We start from the raw sequence: 18,766 nt of genomic DNA on the forward strand, positions 1-18,766 counted from the left end.
CGTGATGTGATTGGATGTGGCAAGGATGTTTCCACTAGAGGGAGAGTTTCAGACTAGCCTCAGAATAAAAGGATGTACCTTTGGAAAGGAGATGAGGAATTTCTTTAGTCAGAGGGTGGTGAATCTGCGGAATTCATTGCCACAGGCGACTGTGGAGGCCAAGTCAGTGGATATTTTTACGGCAGAGATTGACAGATTCTTGATTAGTACGGGTGTCAGGGGTTATGTGGAGAAGGCAGGAGAGTGGGGTTGAGAAGGAAAGATAGATCAGCCTAGATTGAGTGGCAGAGTAGACTTGATGAGTCGAATGGCCTAATTTTCCTCCAATAAATTATGAACCTGATAATAATAAAGTCCAATTCATGTGGCGATATCAAATGTTACCACATTATGTGAAGAGGACATGGTAGAATAATGACATAAGCATTACAAGTGGAGAATAAGAAATATATTCTTAACTTGAAAGTAATGCCACTGATTATAATTTGTAAAATGTCTCATTTGGCAGAACTCTTTTTTCTTAGTTTTAAAATGTTGAGCTCGCTGCCTTAGACAGTTTTTTCATGTTCATATAACTATCAGTAATTCTAGCATGCCGAATACTTTGCCAAATTGCTAGTTGAATGCACAGAACGTTTGTGTCTTCCCCTTGTTCTGCAACATGATTCAGTTTTGCCAGTAATCCTCCACTCCCCCTGTCAAATGTTTATTCTTCCTGTTAAAATCTGAAGATTCACAGGTTCTTGTACCACAGACATTTCCTGAAATGCAGTCAGTTGCTTTGAAGTTTACAAGTCACCAATCGGGATCAGGATCCTAGCTGTGTTTCTCCTCTCTGCTTGATTGTCCTTGATTTACAGCCTTCAATAGCCTAGACTGGACAAAAAACTGGGCTTGTAACTTGGCATAGAAACAAAGAAAATAGGTGCAAGAGGAGGCTATTCGGCCCTTTGAGCCAGCACAGCCATTCATTGTGATCATGGCTGATCATCCACAATCAGTAACCCGTGCCTGCCTTCTCCCCGTATCCCTTGATTCTACTAGCCCCTAGAGCTCTATCTAACTTTCTCTTAAATCCATCCAGTGATTTGGCCTCCACTGTCCTCTGTGGCAGACAATTCCACAAATTCACAACTCTGGGTTAAAAAGTTTCTTCTCACCTCAGTTATAAATGGCCTCCCCTTTATTCTAAGACTGTAGCCCCTGGTTCTGGACTCTCCCAACATTGGGAACATTTTTCCTGCATCTAGCTTGTCCAGTCCTTTTATAATTTTATACGTTTCTATAAGGTCCCCTCTCATCCTTCAAAACTCCAGTGAATACAAGCCTAGTCTTTCCAGTCTTTCCTCATATGACAGTCCCGCCATCACAGGGATCAATCTCGTGAGCCTACGCTGCACTGCCTCAATTACAAGGATGTCCTTCCTCAAATTAGGAGACTTAAGATCATGGGCTGTCCAGATTTGTCAATTGACCCTCTTAGTCAGAGTCATACATCAGGAACGGCCCCTTCGCCCCACCCGTCCATGCTGACCAAGATGCCCCATCTAAGCTAGTCCACTTGTCTGCACTTGACTCTTATTCCTTTAAATCGGCATGGGGGGGACCACTGTGGGGGTAGGGGTGGGGTGGGGAAGAAGAAAGGAGGAGCCGGTCTACTTTGTAACTTTGTCAGCTCTGTCGATGGCTGCTATTTGTATACCTTGGGTATGTCTGTAAGCAAAGAATTTCCCTGTGCCTTGTCACATATATATGACAGAGTATTCCATTCCATTCTTATCCATGTATCTGTCTAAGTGTCGTTTAAATGCTGTTATAGTACCTGCCTCAACTACCTCCTCTGGCAGCTCGTGCCATTTATCCATCACCCTCACCGTGAAAAAGTTGCCCCTCGTGTTATTATTAAATCTTTCCCCTCTCACTTTAAACATCTGTCCTGTGCTTCTTGATTCTTCTGCCATGGGTGAAAGATTCTGTGCATTCACCCTGTCTATTCCACTCAAGATTTTATACAACTCTCCAAGATCAATGTAACCCCACTTTTTAAAAAGGGAGGGAGAGAGAAAACGGGGAATTATAGACCAGTTAGCCTAACATCGGTAGTGGGGAAAATGCTAGAGTCAGTTATTAAAGATATGATAGCATCACATTTGGAAAGTGGTGAAATCATCGGACAAAGTCAGCATGGATTTATGAAAGGCAAATCATGCCTGACGAATCTTATAGAATTTTTCGAGGATGTAACTAGTAGAGTGGATAAGGGAGAACCAGCTGATGTGTTATATCTGGACTTTCAGAAGGCCTTCGACAAGGTCCCACATAGGAGATTGGGGTACAAACTTAAAGCACACGGTATTGGGGGTTCAGTGTTGAGGTGGATAGAGAATTGGTTGGCAGACAGGAAGCAAAGAGTAGGAATAAACGGGTCCTTTTCGGAATGGCAGGCAGTGACTAGTGTGGTACCGCAAGGCTCAGTGCTGGGGCCCCAGTTATTTACAATATATATTAATGATTTGGACGAGGGAATTGAATGCAATATCTCTAAGTTTGCGGATGACATGAAGCTGGGTGGCAGTGTTAGCTGCGAGGAGGATGCTAGGAGGCTGCAGAGTGACTTGGATAGATTAGGAGAGTGGGCAAATGCATGGCAGATGCAATATAATGTGGATAAATGTGAGGTTATCCACTTTGGCGGCAAGAACAGGAAAGCAGAGTATTACCTGAATGGTGGTCAATTAGGAAAAGGGGAGATGCAACGTGACCTGGGTGTCATGGTGCACCAGTCATTGAAAGCAAGCGTGCAGGTGCAGCAGGCAGTGAAGAAAGCGAATGGTATGTTAGCATTCATAGCAAGAGGATTTGAGTAGAGGAGCAGGGAGGTTCTGCTGCAGTTGTACAGGGCCTTGGTGAGACCGCACCTGGAGTATTGTGTACAGTTTTGGTCTCCTAATCTGAGGAAAGACATTCTAGCCTTAGAGGGAGTACAGAGAAGGTTCACCAGATTGATCCCTGGAATGGCAGGACTTTCATATGAAGAAAGACTGGATAGACTAGGCTTATACTTGCTGGGATTTAGAAGACTGAGGGGGGATCTTATTGAAACATATAAAATTCTTAAGGGGTTGGAGAGGCTAGATGCGGGAAGATTGTTCCCGATGTTGGGGAAGTCCGGAACCAGGGGTCACAGCTTAAGGCTAAGGGGGAAGTCTTTTAGGACCGAGATGAGAAATCATTTCTTCACACAGAGAGAGGTGAGTCTGTGGAATTCTCTGCCACAGAAGGTAGTTGAGGCCAGTTCATTGGCTATATTTAAGAGGGAGTTAGATGTGGCCCTTGCGGCTAAAGGGATCAGGGGGTATGGAGAGAAGGCAGGTACGGGATACTGAGTTGGATGATCAGCCATGATCATATTGAATGGCGGTGCAGGCTCGAAGGGTCGAATGGCCTACTCCTGCACCTATTTTCTATGTTTCTATGTTTCTATCACTCCTCAGCCTCCTGCACTCCTAGACTGCCCAACCCCACCCCTCCGCTCAAGCCCTGGAGTCCTTAAACATCAGGTTCAGCAGTGAAGTCTGAAAGGAATCTGTGTCATGGGCAGCATATCCTTACCCTCAAGAACTCCAACATGAGCCAAAACCTCAAAATAATTAAACTATGGTAAAATAATTTGCATTCTATTAGACAATAGACAATAGGTGCAGGAGTAGGCCATTCAGCCCTTCGAGCCAGCACCGCCATGCACTGTGATCATGGCTGATCATCCACAATCAGTACCCCGTTCCTGCCTTCTCCTCATATCCCTTGAATCTGCTATCTTTAAGAGCTCTATCTAACTCTCTCTTGAAAGCATCCAGAGAATTGGCCTCCCCTGCTTTCTGAGGCAGAGAATTCTACAGATTCACAACTTTGAGTGAAAAAGTTTTTCCTCATCTCCGTTCTAAATGGCCTACCCGTTATTCTTAAACTGTGGCCCCTGGTTCTGGACTCCCCCAACATCGGGAACATGTTTCCTGCCTCTAGCGTGTCCAATCCCTTAATAATCTGTATATTCTGTAGATCTTTGAAAGTAATAGATCCAAAATCTCAAAATCTGACTTGGCACCACAGCAAGACTGGACTAAATGAATGGGATATGTGGGAAGGAACTGCAGATGCTGGTGTAATCTTAGACAGGCACAAAAAGCCAGAGTAACTCAGCGGGTCAGGCAGCATCTCTGGAGAAAAGGAATAGGTGACGACCACAGTGAAACGTGTCGAACTGTCTTGACCCGAAATGTCACCTATTCCTTTTCTCCAGGGATGCTGTCTGATCCGCTGAGTTACTCCAGCTTTTTGTGTCTATCTTCAGACAAAATGAATGATGGTTTATTTTGGTTTGTGAAACCCCATTTGGCATAATTCAGCACATTGTGTTTTTAGTGGTTCTGACGGGAATGAGAAATTATAGACATTGTAAGTGACCGAATAATGAATTTATTTCTCGTGGATGAGAGAAGACTTGTCAAAGGTTTAATTTTAATGGATTTTGATGGTCTAGGAAAAGACTTATCGGTGGGAGAGTTAGTGATAAATGAACACCAATTTAAAATTATCATGGATCAAATTGTGAAGACCTTTCATTTACAGAGTTTGGTGACTTGCTTTTGAAGATACCATTTGTACAACAGTAGCTTTGCTCCTTTGCTGTATCTGCTATATGATGCTTCCTATATTAACCACATGAACTGATTCAAAGTTGGATGCTTCCATTTTATTTCAGAGTTGCCAGAGCATCAGCTTGGATTACTAGTTGATGGTTAGGTGATGTTTACATGAGATGAAGATTAATGTTAAAGATGTTGCCTGCTCAGCAGAGTAGATAAACTTTGTATTTTGAATCAAGTTAAAATATTTTAAGCAATTTTTGGGCGACACTGCGGCGCAGTGGTAGAGTTTCTGCATTACTGCGCCAGAGAGCCGGGCTCGATCTTGCCTATGGGTGCTGTTTGTACCTTCTCCCTGTGGCCGTGTGGGTTTTCTCTGGTTGCTCTTGGTTCCTCCCACATTCCAAAGACGTACAGGATTGGGGGGTAGCTGGGGGGTAGTGTGAATTGTGAGGAAGATGCAATAAGGCTGCAGGGTGACTTGGACAGGTTGTGTGAGTGGGCGGATACATGGCAGATGCAGTTTAATGTAGATAAGTGTGAGGTTATTCACTTTGGAAGTAAGAATAGAAAAGCAGATTATTATCTGAATGGTGTCAAGTTAGGAAGAGGGGATGTTCAATGAGATCTGGGTGTCCTAGTGCATCAGTCACTGAAAGGAAGCATGCAGGTACAGCAGGCAGTGAAGAAAGCCAATGGAATGTTGGCCTTCATAACAAGAGGAGTTGAGTATAGGAGCAAAGAGGTCCTTCTACAGTTGTACCGGGCCCTGGTGAGACCGCACCTGGAGTACTGTGTGCAGTTTTGGTCTCCAAATTTGAGGAAGGATATTCTTGCTATTGAGGGCGTGCAGCGTAGGTTCACTAGGTTAATTCCCGGAATGGCGGGACTGTCGTATGTTGAAAGGCTGGAGCAATTAGGCTTGTATACACTGGAATTTAGAAGGATGAGGGGGGATCTTATTGAAACATATAAGATAATTAGGGGATTGGACACATTAGAGGCAGGAAACATGTTCCCAATGTTGGGGGAGTCCAGAACAAGGGGCCACAGTTTAAGAATAAGGGGTAGGCCATTTAGAACGGAGATGAGGAAGAACTTTTTCAGTCAGAGAGTGGTGAAGGTGTGGAATTCTCTGCCTCAGAAGGCAGTGGGGGCCAGTTTGTTGGATGCTTTCAAGAGAGAGCTGGATAGAGCTCTTAAGGATAGCGGAGTGAGGGGGTATGGGGAGAAGGCAGGAACGGGGTACTGATTGAGAGTGATCAGCCATGATCGCATTGAATGGCGGTGCTGGCTCGAAGGGCTGAATGGCCTACTCCTGCACCTATTGTCTATTGATTGTAAATTGTCCCTAGTTTGTATAAGGTAGTGCTAGTGTACGGAAATCGGCACGGACTTGATGGGCTGAGGTGCCTGTTCTCACGCTGTATCACTAAACTATAAACAAAACTAATCTAGAATTCCACTATTGCCTTGTGAGTGAAGGGATTAACATCAGGTTCACTCAATCTTCAGTTTTATTCCTGGACACACAATAATATATTATTTCAGCAATAGAAATGGCTCAAAGCCTCTGAGCTAAAATAGAGTTTATTTAAAACAAAAGGCCATGCATTTTATTCCTTTTTGGTTTCTTGTGAAGCCCAGTGGATTAAACTCTGTACACATTGAAGACTCAGCCAGGTTTGGCTCGGATGTCCCATTCATTTGCCCAGGCCTTTAGTATTCACAAGCTGGTTTCATACTGGAATGGTGCCAACTGAATGAGTTAATGGTGGATTGCTGACCCTCTGTGGAATCAAAATCCCAACAGGATCTTTCAGGGGGAGGGAAAAGTGAAGCTAAATTTCATATTTAATACACCCAAGTTGGGTCAAGTGGGCCTCACCATTGTTTAGGCAAGCAGACAAAGTTGTCAGTCTTGAGTTTAGTTTAGAGATGCAGTGTGGAAGCAGACACTTCAGGCCACCCAACCCGCACCTGCCAGTGATCCCCATACACTAGTGCTATCCTACTCATCAGGGACAATTTACAATTTTTACGGAAACCAATTAACCTACAAACCTGCACGTTTGGGATATGGGAGGAAACCGGAGCACACGGGGAGAACGTACAAACTCTATACAGACACCACCTATAGTCGGGATCGAACCTTGGTCGCTAGGGCTGTAAGGCAGCAACTCTACTGCTGCGTCACCATGCCACCCTTTATTAGCTATGCAGTACTTTTCTGACTTTATTTCTGATATTTCCGTATGACAAATTCAGCCCATCAGCTCTTTGCTAGTTCTAAGAGCAATCACACCAATCCCATTCCCATTTGAATTCCCTGCAACCTATTTTTTTTGTACGTGCCTTAAGCACTCCCTTGATTCTCTTGCCACCCGTCTATATCGGGAGCAATGTACAGTAACCAATAAACCAGCGCATGGTTGGGTTGTGGGAGAAAACCAAAGCACCCTGGGAAATCCAGAAGAAAGTGCAAAGTTCACACAGTTAGCATTGGAGGTCAGAACTGAGGCCAGTGCTTCTTGCCCAGAGTTGGGGAATCTAGGACCAGGGGACATAGGTTCAAGGTGAAGGGCAAAATATTTAATTGGAATCTGAGGGGTAACCTTTTTATACAAAGGGTGGTGGAACAGGCTGCCAGATGAGGTTGTTAAGGCTGGGACTATCCCAACGTTTAAGAAACAGTTAGACAGGTACATGGATAGGACCGGTTTGGAGGGATATGGACCAAGCGCAGGCAGTTGGGACTAGTGTAGCTGGGTCATGTTGGCCGGTGTGTGCAGGTTGGGCCATAGGGCCTGTTTCCACACAGTGTCACTCTATGACTCTATGAATGGGGGTCACCAGAACTGTAAGGTAACTGCACAACCTACAGTACCACCCTGTCCCTCCAGTGCCACACTGTTTGCTGTGTTTTTAATTACATTTTCATTTGTTGGGAAGGAACTGGCACTTTACGATTTTGCATTTTCTTCAGTTGGATTTCAACTCTTTATAAAATGTTTATTCTAAAACTAATTCAAGTACATGAGGTGAACAACTCCTTTCAAAATGCCCAGTACATATATGTGTACATTAAAACGTAACCATCAGTGTGCCTTCCAACAATGCTAACTCTATAGATAAAATACTGAACAAGCTAATATGACTCTGTCTAGTCCCCATAAATAAATCCCCAGTCTCCTGTCAGCTACAGATACATTATAAATCTTGTGCATTTGGCTGCAAAATGTTAGGATCAAAACTGGCCACTTTGCTGCAAAAGTGTCACTGCAGCTAAAAATGTTTCATCTGCAGATTATTTTGTGAATTTAATTTTAACAGTATCAAAATTGTGCTTTCTAATGAATAAGCAACTTTTTTTAAAGTCCCTTTCATTTCTACAGAATTTCATTTGTGCGGTGGCATTTCAAGCCCTTTTTATGCAGCAAACAGTCTGGATGAATGGGGTACTACAATACTACATTTCCTTATTTTTTTTAAACCTGTTTGCGCAGCATTTAACTGTTAACAAAAGTCGAGGATATGCAGCAGAAAATATGGCTTCCTCCTCTTGGGGGAGGTCAGTGCAGTGCAGCACTGCTCCCCCAAGGTGGTAGTGGGAAGCATGCTATGGTATGGCTTGTAAATCATTCTCCCACTCTGTGCATCAGCTGTTTGTCTTCTTGTGGCTTTTTTGACCTTCTTAAATATGTGCCATTTCCCCACACCTTGGAAAGAGCTGCGCTACGTTCTGTGTTTAATGATTGCATGGTGAAGGTGTATATACCCATTACAAAATATTTTGCGTTCGATATCCAGGCAGCTCTTTTCAGCTGTTAATTTGTGTCCTCCTAATGCACTGTGTTACTTGGTCACTTCTCTGGTACGGGCTTTGACGAGCTGTTTTTTCCCCTCTACCGTAGGAAATTACAGCCGTCGTGAGGGAGGTCGAGGCTCGAGCTGGAGCGCCCAGAACAGTCCCCGCGTGACGTACAATGAGAATCGAGGTGGTCAAAGCAACTTCAACAAAGCTCCCCCGTCCAGGCAGCCATCCGCAGGTACAATTGCAAAGGCAGAAATCTGACGCAGTTTTTCCTCATCCGTGTCCCTACTTTAAGAAAACGCATAATTTTCATATTAATCGATCAAGAAATAAAAATCACTGTATAGAGCCAAATAGGAGTTGCACACAAACTCAAGTTTCAAGTTGGCACCATTTGCTCAGTGGAAAAACGTATTCCGAACATAATCAACGATTAAAAAAAACGTAAGAAATTTAGGAAGGGCGGCACAGTGCCGTAGCTGTAGAATTGCTGCCTTACGTTGTCGATCTGACTATGGGTGCTGTCTGTATGGAGTTTGTACGTTCTCCCCGTGACTGTAGGTTTTCCCCCGGTGCTCCGATTTCCTCCCACACTCCAAAGTCGATGAGGTTTGTAGGTTAATTTGGCATTGGTTAAAAAAAATTGTCCCCTGTGTGTTGGATAGTGCGCATGCATGCAGATCGCAGGTTGGCTGGAGGGTCTGTTTCTGTGCTGCATCTCTGAAGTAAAGTCAAATTAGCTCAAAGCGGCAAGCAAATGATGGTGGCAGCTAATAACACACCAACTAATGCTGAGATTTTTAAATAATGGTGACTCGAACGTATTCTTGGGGCTATTTTGTCTTTCTGTAATCTGATCTCTAGTGTGGTGGCACAGAAACAAAGTCTTTGACCCAACTCGTCCATGCCAACTAGATTTTACAGCTGAGCTAGACCCATTTCCCTGCTGGCCCATAGCCCTCAAAACGCTTCCTATCCATCGACCTGAACAAATGTACTTTAAATGCTGCCTCAAAATGCCCGAGAATACACTTGTTCAGACGCTGGGTATTATTTCCACCTTAATATTCTTTAAGATGGCTACCACCTCTTCCTTTATAATTCATTTATGATCCAACACATAACTTACTGATTTCCCCTCAATCATTTTTTTTTTTTTTAGTTTTAGAGATACAGCACGGAAACGGGCCCCTTGGCCCAGAGTCTGCACTGACCAGCGATCCCCGCACATTAACACTATCCTACACGCACTAGGGACAATTGTACATTTATACCAAGCCAATTAACCTACATACCTGTAGGTCTTTGGAGTGTGGGAGGAAACCGAAGATCTAGAGAGAGAGAGAGAGAGAGAGAACCCATGCAAGCCACGGGGAGAACGTACAAACTCTGTAGATAGTGCCAGTAGTGGGGATGGAACTGCAAGGCAGCAACTCTGCCACTGCGCCACCGTGCCGCCCCTAATTCCTTTGCTTCAATGATTTTCTCTGCAGTAGAGATGAGAAGTACTAATTTTAACAGCCTGCTCATCCTCTGGCTCGACACATGGAAAACCATGTTAATCCTTAAGCGCAGTCTATACTCTCTCCCTTGTTGCCCTCTTGCTCTTAATATACCTGGATTACGACATCTATATTCTACAAGGGGGGTACTGAAAGCCCTATCTGTTTATACGATTTTAAAGAGTAATATTGTTATAATTTCTTGTCTCAATAATCTACTTTTGGACGTTGGCAGAAATTGATAAACGATAATGTAATTCTGATAATGGGTTTTAAAGAGGATGTGACTCTCAAATCTAGTCCAGTATGTTGCAAAGCAGCTTTTGATATAATTTATATTGATTTGAAAGATATATTTTAAAAAAAGCAAGTGTGTCAAAGTGGTTAACAATTTTTTAACATAATTACATCAGTGGAATGTTACACGAACTTACAATGTGCTTTTTTGCAGCTAAAGTCTTTCTACTTTAGTTTAGAGATACAGGGTGGAAACGGGCCCTTTGGCCCACTGAGTCCATGCCGACTAGCACTATCCTACACACTGTACATTACATTACACGGTACACTACATTACACTGTACACTACACAATGTACATTTTTTCCAATGCCTATAAACCTACAAATCTGTACGTCTTTTGAGTGTGGGAGGTAACTGTAGAAAACCCACGCTGTCATGAGGAGAACGTACACACTCCGTGGACAGCACCCGTAGTCCGGATGGAACCCGGGTTTCGGACGCTGTAAGGCAGCAACTCTGCCGCTGCGCCACCGTGCTGCCCCAATTACTTTGTGTTTTAATAATATGCTTTGGGATTGATGCTGGATGAATATTTCTGTTCTCGTTGATGCAGGATATCGGCAGAGTCCCCGTGATCGTACGTCAAGGGGCCGTGGAGCGGGGCCATCCTGGGGAGGAGGCGGCTCACGAGGAAAGTTTGGTGGAGGAAACAGCGGAAGGGGAAGACACGTGCGATCATTTACCCGTTAAATGGAGATTTGGGGTTTTTATTTGCACATTCTCTTTATCAATGAACAATTAAATGTTTTTCCCCTCAAGACGATGAAGTTGAGAGAGATTCTGTAGTAGGATATGTGGCACTGAAGGACCAATTTTTGACGCCAGTAACTTCTGGCTGTGAGACAGTTCAAAGAAGTGGATATTTTTGTTGAAAAAATTTGGAAGATGTTGTTCTTTTATAACAGTACTGAAATTTTAATAAAATTGATCAAAAAGATGTGTTTTGTAGTTGATGAGATCATGCGCATTGAATGAAAGAGGTTCCAATGTAACTCAGTTTCATTTGAGTATATCTTAGGCAGAAGATGGACACAAAATGCTGGAGTAACTCAGAGGGATGGGCAGCATCTCTGGATGGAAGGAATGGGTGACGTTTTGGGTCGAGACACTTCAGGCCTCTGAAGAAGTGTCTTGACCCAAAACATCACCCATTCCTTCTGTTCAGAGATGCTGCCCATCCCACTGCTACTCCAGCATTTTGTGTCTCTCTTCAGTGTAAACCAGCATCTGCAGTTCCTTCCTACATATCTTAGGTGGAATACACTGAACTTCCTACTTGACAGACTCCATTCTTAGAATACATCCCAGTCAGTTACCTGGTCCAAATCCAAGGTGTAGCTATGGCTGCCTCTTTGTAGGGTACATCTAACAACTTTCACTGTTCCAGGCATACACTGGCCCTATCCCCGAACTCTACCTCCGCTATATTGATGACTGCATTGGTGCTACCCCTTGTACCCATGCAGAACTCACTGACTTCATCAATTTCACCACTAATTTCCATCCTGCTCTTAAATATACTTGGACCATCTACGACATCCCCCTACCATTTCTGGATCTCACCATCTTCATCACAGGAGACAGAATAATAACCGACATCGACTACAAACCTATTGACTCCCATAGCTATCTTGATTACACTTCTTCCCACCCTGTTTCCTGTAAAAACTCTATCCCCTACTCCCAATTCCTCCTTCTACGCTGTATCTGAACCCAGGATGAGGTGCTCCATACTAAGGCATCGAAGATGTCCTCATTCTTTAAGAAACAGGGGTTCCCCTCTTCAATTATAGAGGAGGCTCTCGCTAGGGTCTCTTCTATATCCTGCAGCTCTGCTCTTGCTCCCTCCCCCCCCCCCCCATTCGTAACAAAGATAGAGTGCCCCTTATCCTCACCTTCCAACCCATCAGCCGTCGCATACAACAAATTATCCTCCAACATTTCGGCCACCTCCAACGGGATCCCACCACTGGCCACATCCCATCTCCACGCTTTCCGCAGAGACCGTTCCTTCCACAACTCCCTGGTCCACTCGCCCCTTCCCACCCAAACCACCCCCCTCCCCAGGTACTTTCCCCTGCAACCGCAGGAGATGCAACACATGTCCCTTTACCTCCCCCCTTGACTCCATCCAAGGACCCAAACAGTCTTTCCAGGTGAGGCAGAGGTTCACCTTAACCTCATCTATTGTATCTGCTGTTCCAGATGTCAACTTCTCTACATTGGCAAGACCAAGCACAGGCTCGGCGATCGTTTCACTCAATACCTCCGTTCAGTCCGTCTCAAGCAACCCGATCTCCCGGTGGCTCATTACTTCAACTCCCCCTCCCATTCCCAATCTGACCTTTCTGTCCTGGGCCTGCTCCATTGTCAGAGTGAGGCCCAGCACAAATTGGAGGAACAGCACCTCGTATTTCACTTGGGTAGTTTACACCCCAGCGGTAGGACCATTGACTGCTCTAACTTCAGGTAGTCAGTCCCTGCTTTCCCTCTCTATCCCCACCCACTTCCCAGTTCTCCCACAAGTCTTCCTGTCTCCTACTACACCCTATCTTTGTCCCACCCGCTCCCCCGACATCAGTCTGAAGAAGGGTTTCGACCCGCAGAGACCGTTCCTTTTCTCCTGAGATGCTGCCTGACCATCTGAGTTACTCCAGCATTTTGAGTCTACCTTTGATTTAAACTAGCATCTGCAGTTTTTTTCCTACCAGCCAGTTACCTTACTTTTTCTAGAGAATTATACAGCTCCTTTAGAATCTGAGAATAAGATTACGAAGATGTTTGTTTTTCCCCTGGTTGATTTTCCAGAGATTTAAATGTGTATTACGCTGTAAGAGCAGTCCAGTGGAGCTGTATTCTGTTACCATTCACAAACAGAAGCATACAAAAAGCCAACGTGACAGATGCAGTAGTAATACTCTGACTTTAATTAAGTTTTATCCTTCAAGGAATATGTGACACTCGAGCAACAGTTTTACAAATTCTCCTTAAAGGAGCACAAGGTCAGTGCAGAACTGGCATTTGGATCATTGAAATGACTCCCCTGACCAAGTACTAAGGCCAAATGCAGATAAACAAATTCCTGTTTACAGAATTGCTTTGCCACCAAAAGCCACATGTCACACGCCAGTCTGAGCGGCGGACAAGTGAGGCAAAACGTGGTGCTGAGGCAGAGCCGAAGAGACCGGCATCAGGCAGAGCCGTGGTAGCAGGGGACTCCATCATCAGAGACACGGACAGGGGTTTCTGCAGCAACAAGCGGGACTCAATGATGGTGTGTTGCCTCCCTGGTGCCAGGATCCAGGACGTCACAGACCGAGTGCAGAGCATCCTCAAGGGTGAAGGTGAGCAGCCGGAAGTGATAGTGCATGTTGGCACAAACGACGTCTGGAAGAAGAGGAAAGAAATTCTGCAGCATGACGAGAGAGCTCGGCTGAAAAGCAGGACCTCCAGGGTGGTTATCTCCGGTTTGCTTCCACTTCCTTGTGCTGGTGAGGGCAGGAACAGGGAGATAGCTGGTGCAGGGAGCAGGGATTTAGATTCTTAGACCACTGGGATCTGTTTTGGGGTAAGGGTGAATTGTACAAAAGGGACGTGGGGGGGGGGGGGGGGTGTCGGGTGTCAAATGTCAAATGGGATAGACAAGGATGGAGTTAAAGGAAGAGTATAGGAAAAGTTTAGAAAGACCCCGGAATTAACGGGACACAAAGCTCACGAAGGGATAGGAGAGTATGGCCAAGTGTAATAGGAATCGATGCGAAAGATGAGTTGAGTAATGGATTAAAAGTATTATATATGAATGCATGAAGTATAAGAAGTAAAGTGGATGAGCTTGAGGCTCAGTCAGAGATTGGTAGATATGACATGGGGATACAGGATCGGGACTGGGAACTGAATATTCAGGGTTATACATCTTTTAGAAAGGACAGGCAGGTGGGCAGAGGAGGTGGGGTAGCTCGGTTGGTGAGGGATGAAATTCAGTCCCTTGTGAGGGGTGACATAGGGACTGATGATGTAGAGTCACTGTGGATAGAATTGAGGAATCGTAAAGGTAAAAAGACACGAATGTGAGTTATCTACAGGCCCCCAAACAGTAGCCCGGATATAGGGTGTAAGTTGCAGCAGTAGTTAAAACATGTAACAAAGGTAATGCCATTGTGGTGATAGGGGATTTCAATATGCAGGTAGACTGGGAAAATCAGGTTGATTCTGGATCCCAAGAAAGGGTTTGTAGAGTGCCTCCGAGATGGATTCTTAGAGCAGCTTGTACTGGAGTCTACCAGAGAGAAGGCAATTCTGGATTTAGTGTTGTCCAATGAACCAGATTTAATAAGAGAACTCAAGGTAAAGGAACTGCTTGGAGGTAGTGTCCATAATATGATAGTTTTAATCTACAATTTGAGAGGGAGAAGGTTAAATCAGAAGTGTCAGTGTTGCAGTTGAACAAAGGGGACTATGAAGGCATGAGAGAGGAGCTGGCCAAGGTCGACTGGAAAAGGATCCTAGCAGGAATGACAGTGGAACAACAATGGCAGGAATTTCTGAACATAATCCAGAAGATGCAGGATCATTTCATTCCAAAGATGAAGAAAGATTCTAAGGGGCGTAAGAGGCAACCGTGGCTGACAAAGGAAGTGAGAGATGAAATCAAACTAAAAGAAAAGATGTACAACATAGCAAAGAGTAGTGGGAAGCCAGAGGATTGGGCAACTTTCAAAGGACAACTGAAGGCAACAAAACGGGCAATACAGGCTGAAAAGATGAAGTACGAGGGTAAGCTGGCCAAGAATATAAAGAAGGATAGTAAAAGCTTCTTTAGATATGTTAAGAGAAAAAGATTAAAGACAAATGTAGGTCCCTTGAAGGCAGAAACGGGTGAAATTATTATGGGTAACAAGGAAATGGCAGAAGAGTTGAACAGATACTTTGGATCTGTCTTCACTAAGGAAGACACAAACAATCTCCCAGGTGTACGAGAGGACAGAGGATCTAGGGTGACAGAGGAACTGAAAGAAATTTGCATTAGGCGTGAAATAGTATTGGGTAGGCGGATGGTACTGAAGGCTGATAAATCCCCAGGGCCTGATGGTCTGCATCCCAGGGTACTCAAGGAGGTGACTCTAGAAATCGTGGACGCATTGGTGATCATTTCCCAATGTTCTATAGATTCAGGATCAGTTCCTGTGGATTGGAGGATAGCTAATGTTATCCCACTTTTCAAGAAAGGAGCGAGGGAGAAAACGGGGAATTATAGACCAGTTAGCCTGACATCGGTGGTGGGGAAGATGCTGGAGTCAATTATTAAAGAGATAATAACGGAGCATTTGGATAGCAGTAAAAGGATTGGTCCAAGTCAGCATGGATTTTTGAAGGGGAAATCCTGCTTGACTAATCTTCTGCAATTTTATGAGGATGTGACAAGTAAAATGGATGAAGGAGAGCCAGTGGATGTAGTGTATCTAGACTTTCAGAAAGCCTTTGATAAGGTCCCACACGGGAGATTGGTGAGCAAATTTAGAGCACTTGGTATTGGGGGTAGGGTATTGACATGGATAGAGAATTGGTTGGCAGACAGGAAGCAAAGAGTAGGAGTAAACGGGTCCTTTTCAGAATGGCAGGCAGTGGTGAGTGGAGTGCCGCAAGGCTCGGTGCTGGGGCTGCAACTATTTACAATATATATACATGATTTGGATTATGGAATTAGAAGTAACACTAGCAAGTTTGCAGATGACACAAAGCAGAGTGGCAGTGTGAACTGTGAAGAGGATGTTAGGAGGTTGCAGGGTGACTTGGACAGGTTGAGTGAGTGGGCAGATGCAGTATTAGATAAATGTGAGGTTATCCACTTTGGTGGCAAAAACAAGGAGGCAGATTATTATCTCCATCGTGTCAGATTAGGTAAAGGGGAAGTGCAACGAGACCTGAGAGTCCTTGTACACCAGTCACTGAAAGTAAGCATGCAGGTACAGCAGGCAGTGAAGAAAGCTAATGGCATGTTGGCCTTCATAACGAGAGGATTTGAGTATAGCAGTAAAGAGGTCCTTCTGCAGTTGTTTCGCGCCCTGGAGAGACCACATCTGCAGTATTGTGTGCAGTTTTGGTCTCCTAATTTGAGGAAGGACATCCTTGCTATTGAGGTAGTGCAGCGTAGGTTCATGAGGTTAATCCCCGGGATGGCGGGACTGTCGTATGAGGAAAGATTGGAAAGACTGGGCTTGTATTCACTGGAGTTTAGAAGGATGAGAGGGGATCTTATAGAAACGTATACAATTATAAAAGGACTGGACAAGCTAGAAGTAGGAAAAATGTTCCCAATGTTGGAAGAGTCCAGAACCAGGGGCCACAGTGTAAGAATAAAGGGGAGGCCATTTAAAACTGAGGTGAGAAGAAACATTTTCACCCGGAGAGTTGTGAATTTGTGGAATTCTCTGCCACTGAAGGCAGTGGAGGTCAATTCACTGGATGAATTTAAAAGAGAGTTAGATAGAGCTCTTGGGGCTAGTGGAATCGAGGGATATGGGGAGAAGGCAGGCAGAGGTTACTGATTGTGGATGGCGGTGCTGGCTCGAAGGGCCAAATGGCCTCCTCCTGTACCTATTTTCTCTGTTTCTATGGCTGCATTTTACAATTAGCTATGAAAACTACTCAAATGTTCTGCCCTTGTGGGGGTAGGCAGAAAATAAGAATGAACTCATTTGCAAGAAAAACGAGGGTTGATTTCTTCCATTAATTCCGTAGCCTGGTTTCTCAGAAAGCTGTGACCACTTTAGGTTCTCCTTTTGATGTTGAGGGGTCTGCCGCAGGTGTTTTTTTTTTTTTTGCTGCTGCCTTCTCCGCTAGAACGCCTGCTGTCTCGTGGCCTTCTAGCGGAGAAGGCAGGAAAAGCTTTTCTGCATGCTCTTCAGCAGCTCTACGAGTTCTCTTTTCTCGAGCTCTGCCTGCTCTCGTTCCTGCTGATGCTTCTTTTCTTCTGAAACCAGAGTCTGTACATCTGACATCACACGTGACATCTGGCTCTGAAAGCACAAATCGCACCCTGAAATTTAATACTTCGCAGAATTATTAAAATGTAAAAATAAAAACATCAAATACCCAACTGAAGCAAATACAATTTTGTAACTTATTTTGTAAAATTGGGGGATACAGCTGGTGGAGTTGCTGCCTTACAGCGCCAGAGACCTGGGTTCCATCCTGACTACAGGCGCTGTCTGTACGTTCTCCCCGTGCCCGCGTGGGCTTTCCCCGGGTGCTCCGGTCTCCTCCCACACTCCAAAGACCTACAGGTTTGTAGGTTAATTGGCTTCCTTAATGATTGTAAATTGTTCGTAGTGAGTAAGATAGTGCTCGTGTACGGGAATCGCTGGTCGGCGTGGACTGGGAGCACCGAAGGGCCTGTTTCCGCGCTGTATCTCCAAACTAAACTATGTAAATGAAAAAAATTCATATAACCACTTGTATCTTAGTAATAAATATGGGGGAACATTGTGGCGCAGGTGGTAGAGTTGCTGCCTCACAGCACCAGAGATCAGGGTTCCATCTTGACCTCTGGTGCTGCCTATGCATGTTTTAGGTTAGAGATACAGCAGGGAAACAGGCCCTTCGGCCCACCGAATCCGCACCAACCAGCAATTGCTGCACATTAACACTATGCTACACACACCGCAGACAATTTTTCTTGTCATTTTATACCATGCCAACAAACCTGTGCCTCTTTGGAGTGTGGGAGGAAACCAAAGAACTCGGCAAAAACCCACAGGGAGAATGTACAAACTCTGTTCAGACAAGCACCCATAGTCAGGATCGAACCCGGGTCTTTGGCGCAGCATGTTCTCCCTGTAACCACATGGGTTTTCTCCAGGTGCTCTGGTTGCCTCCCACATCCCAAAGGCGTGAAGGGTTGTGAGTTAGTTGCCCTCTAAATTGCTCCTAGGGTGTAGGAGTGGAAGAGAAAGTAGGATAACATTGTAGTATGAATGGGCTTTGTAAACTCAGTAGACCCAAGGGCCTGTCTCCATCCCCTATCTCTAAACTAAACTAAACGTGTTCTCTCTGAAATATTTGCAGCCTCTTAGATAACTTTTTGTCAATATTGTCCATAAGCAAATTACAGACGAAATATAATGTTGATGTTTTTGATTTTTTAATTCAAGCTTGTGGCTATTTTCCAAACTAGTCTTAATGGTGATCTTAGGGTAAAAGAGTAAAAACTAGAGGGGCAAGATTTAGAATAGAACTGAGGGGCAATTTCTTCGTGCAGATGATGGTGCCAATATGGAACGAGCCACCAGAGGGAATTGTGGAGGAGAACTCAATGGAGACATTAGAAAGACATTTAGACAGGTGCATGAACAAGAATGGTTTAGTGGGGGTGTGGGTTAAATGCAAGCAAATCTGACTAGGTCAGTTATAAAGTGATCAACATGGACAGGATGGGCCGAAGGGCCTGTTTCTGTGCTACATGACCCTGTGACTATTAAAGGAAGTTCTACAACTAGTGTTAGTGTA

General features: G+C 44.6%; 2 protein-coding genes across 6 annotated transcripts in view; one reads left to right on the forward strand and one right to left on the reverse strand.

The window, feature by feature from the left end:
• virma (vir like m6A methyltransferase associated) overlaps window positions 1-11,166 on the forward strand; it is a 73,327-nt gene extending 62,161 nt beyond the window's left edge. For 2 of the 4 annotated variants that reach the window (XM_078397178.1, XM_078397175.1), the window contains exons 24-26: window positions 8,042-8,104; window positions 8,561-8,695; window positions 10,815-11,166. In XM_078397178.1, the coding sequence (XP_078253304.1) occupies window positions 8,042-8,104; window positions 8,561-8,695; window positions 10,815-10,951 (335 nt within the window). In that variant the 3' untranslated portion in view covers window positions 10,952-11,166. The remainder of the gene's footprint in view (window positions 1-8,041; window positions 8,105-8,560; window positions 8,696-10,814) is intronic. The other 2 variants (XM_078397176.1, XM_078397177.1) reach the window with 1 other exon arrangement.
• A 2,019-nt stretch (window positions 11,167-13,185) lies between these two features.
• The window catches only part of rnf41l (ring finger protein 41, like), a 33,098-nt gene continuing 27,517 nt past the window's right edge, over window positions 13,186-18,766 (reverse strand). For both annotated transcript variants that reach the window (XM_078397180.1, XM_078397179.1), the window contains exon 6: window positions 13,186-17,277. In XM_078397180.1, coding sequence (XP_078253306.1) covers window positions 17,125-17,277 — 153 coding nt within the window. In that variant the 3' untranslated portion in view covers window positions 13,186-17,124. The remainder of the gene's footprint in view (window positions 17,278-18,766) is intronic.

Source organism: Rhinoraja longicauda, chromosome 4, assembly GCF_053455715.1.
Source record: "Rhinoraja longicauda isolate Sanriku21f chromosome 4, sRhiLon1.1, whole genome shotgun sequence".
Classification (NCBI taxonomy): Eukaryota; Metazoa; Chordata; class Chondrichthyes; order Rajiformes; family Arhynchobatidae; genus Rhinoraja; species Rhinoraja longicauda.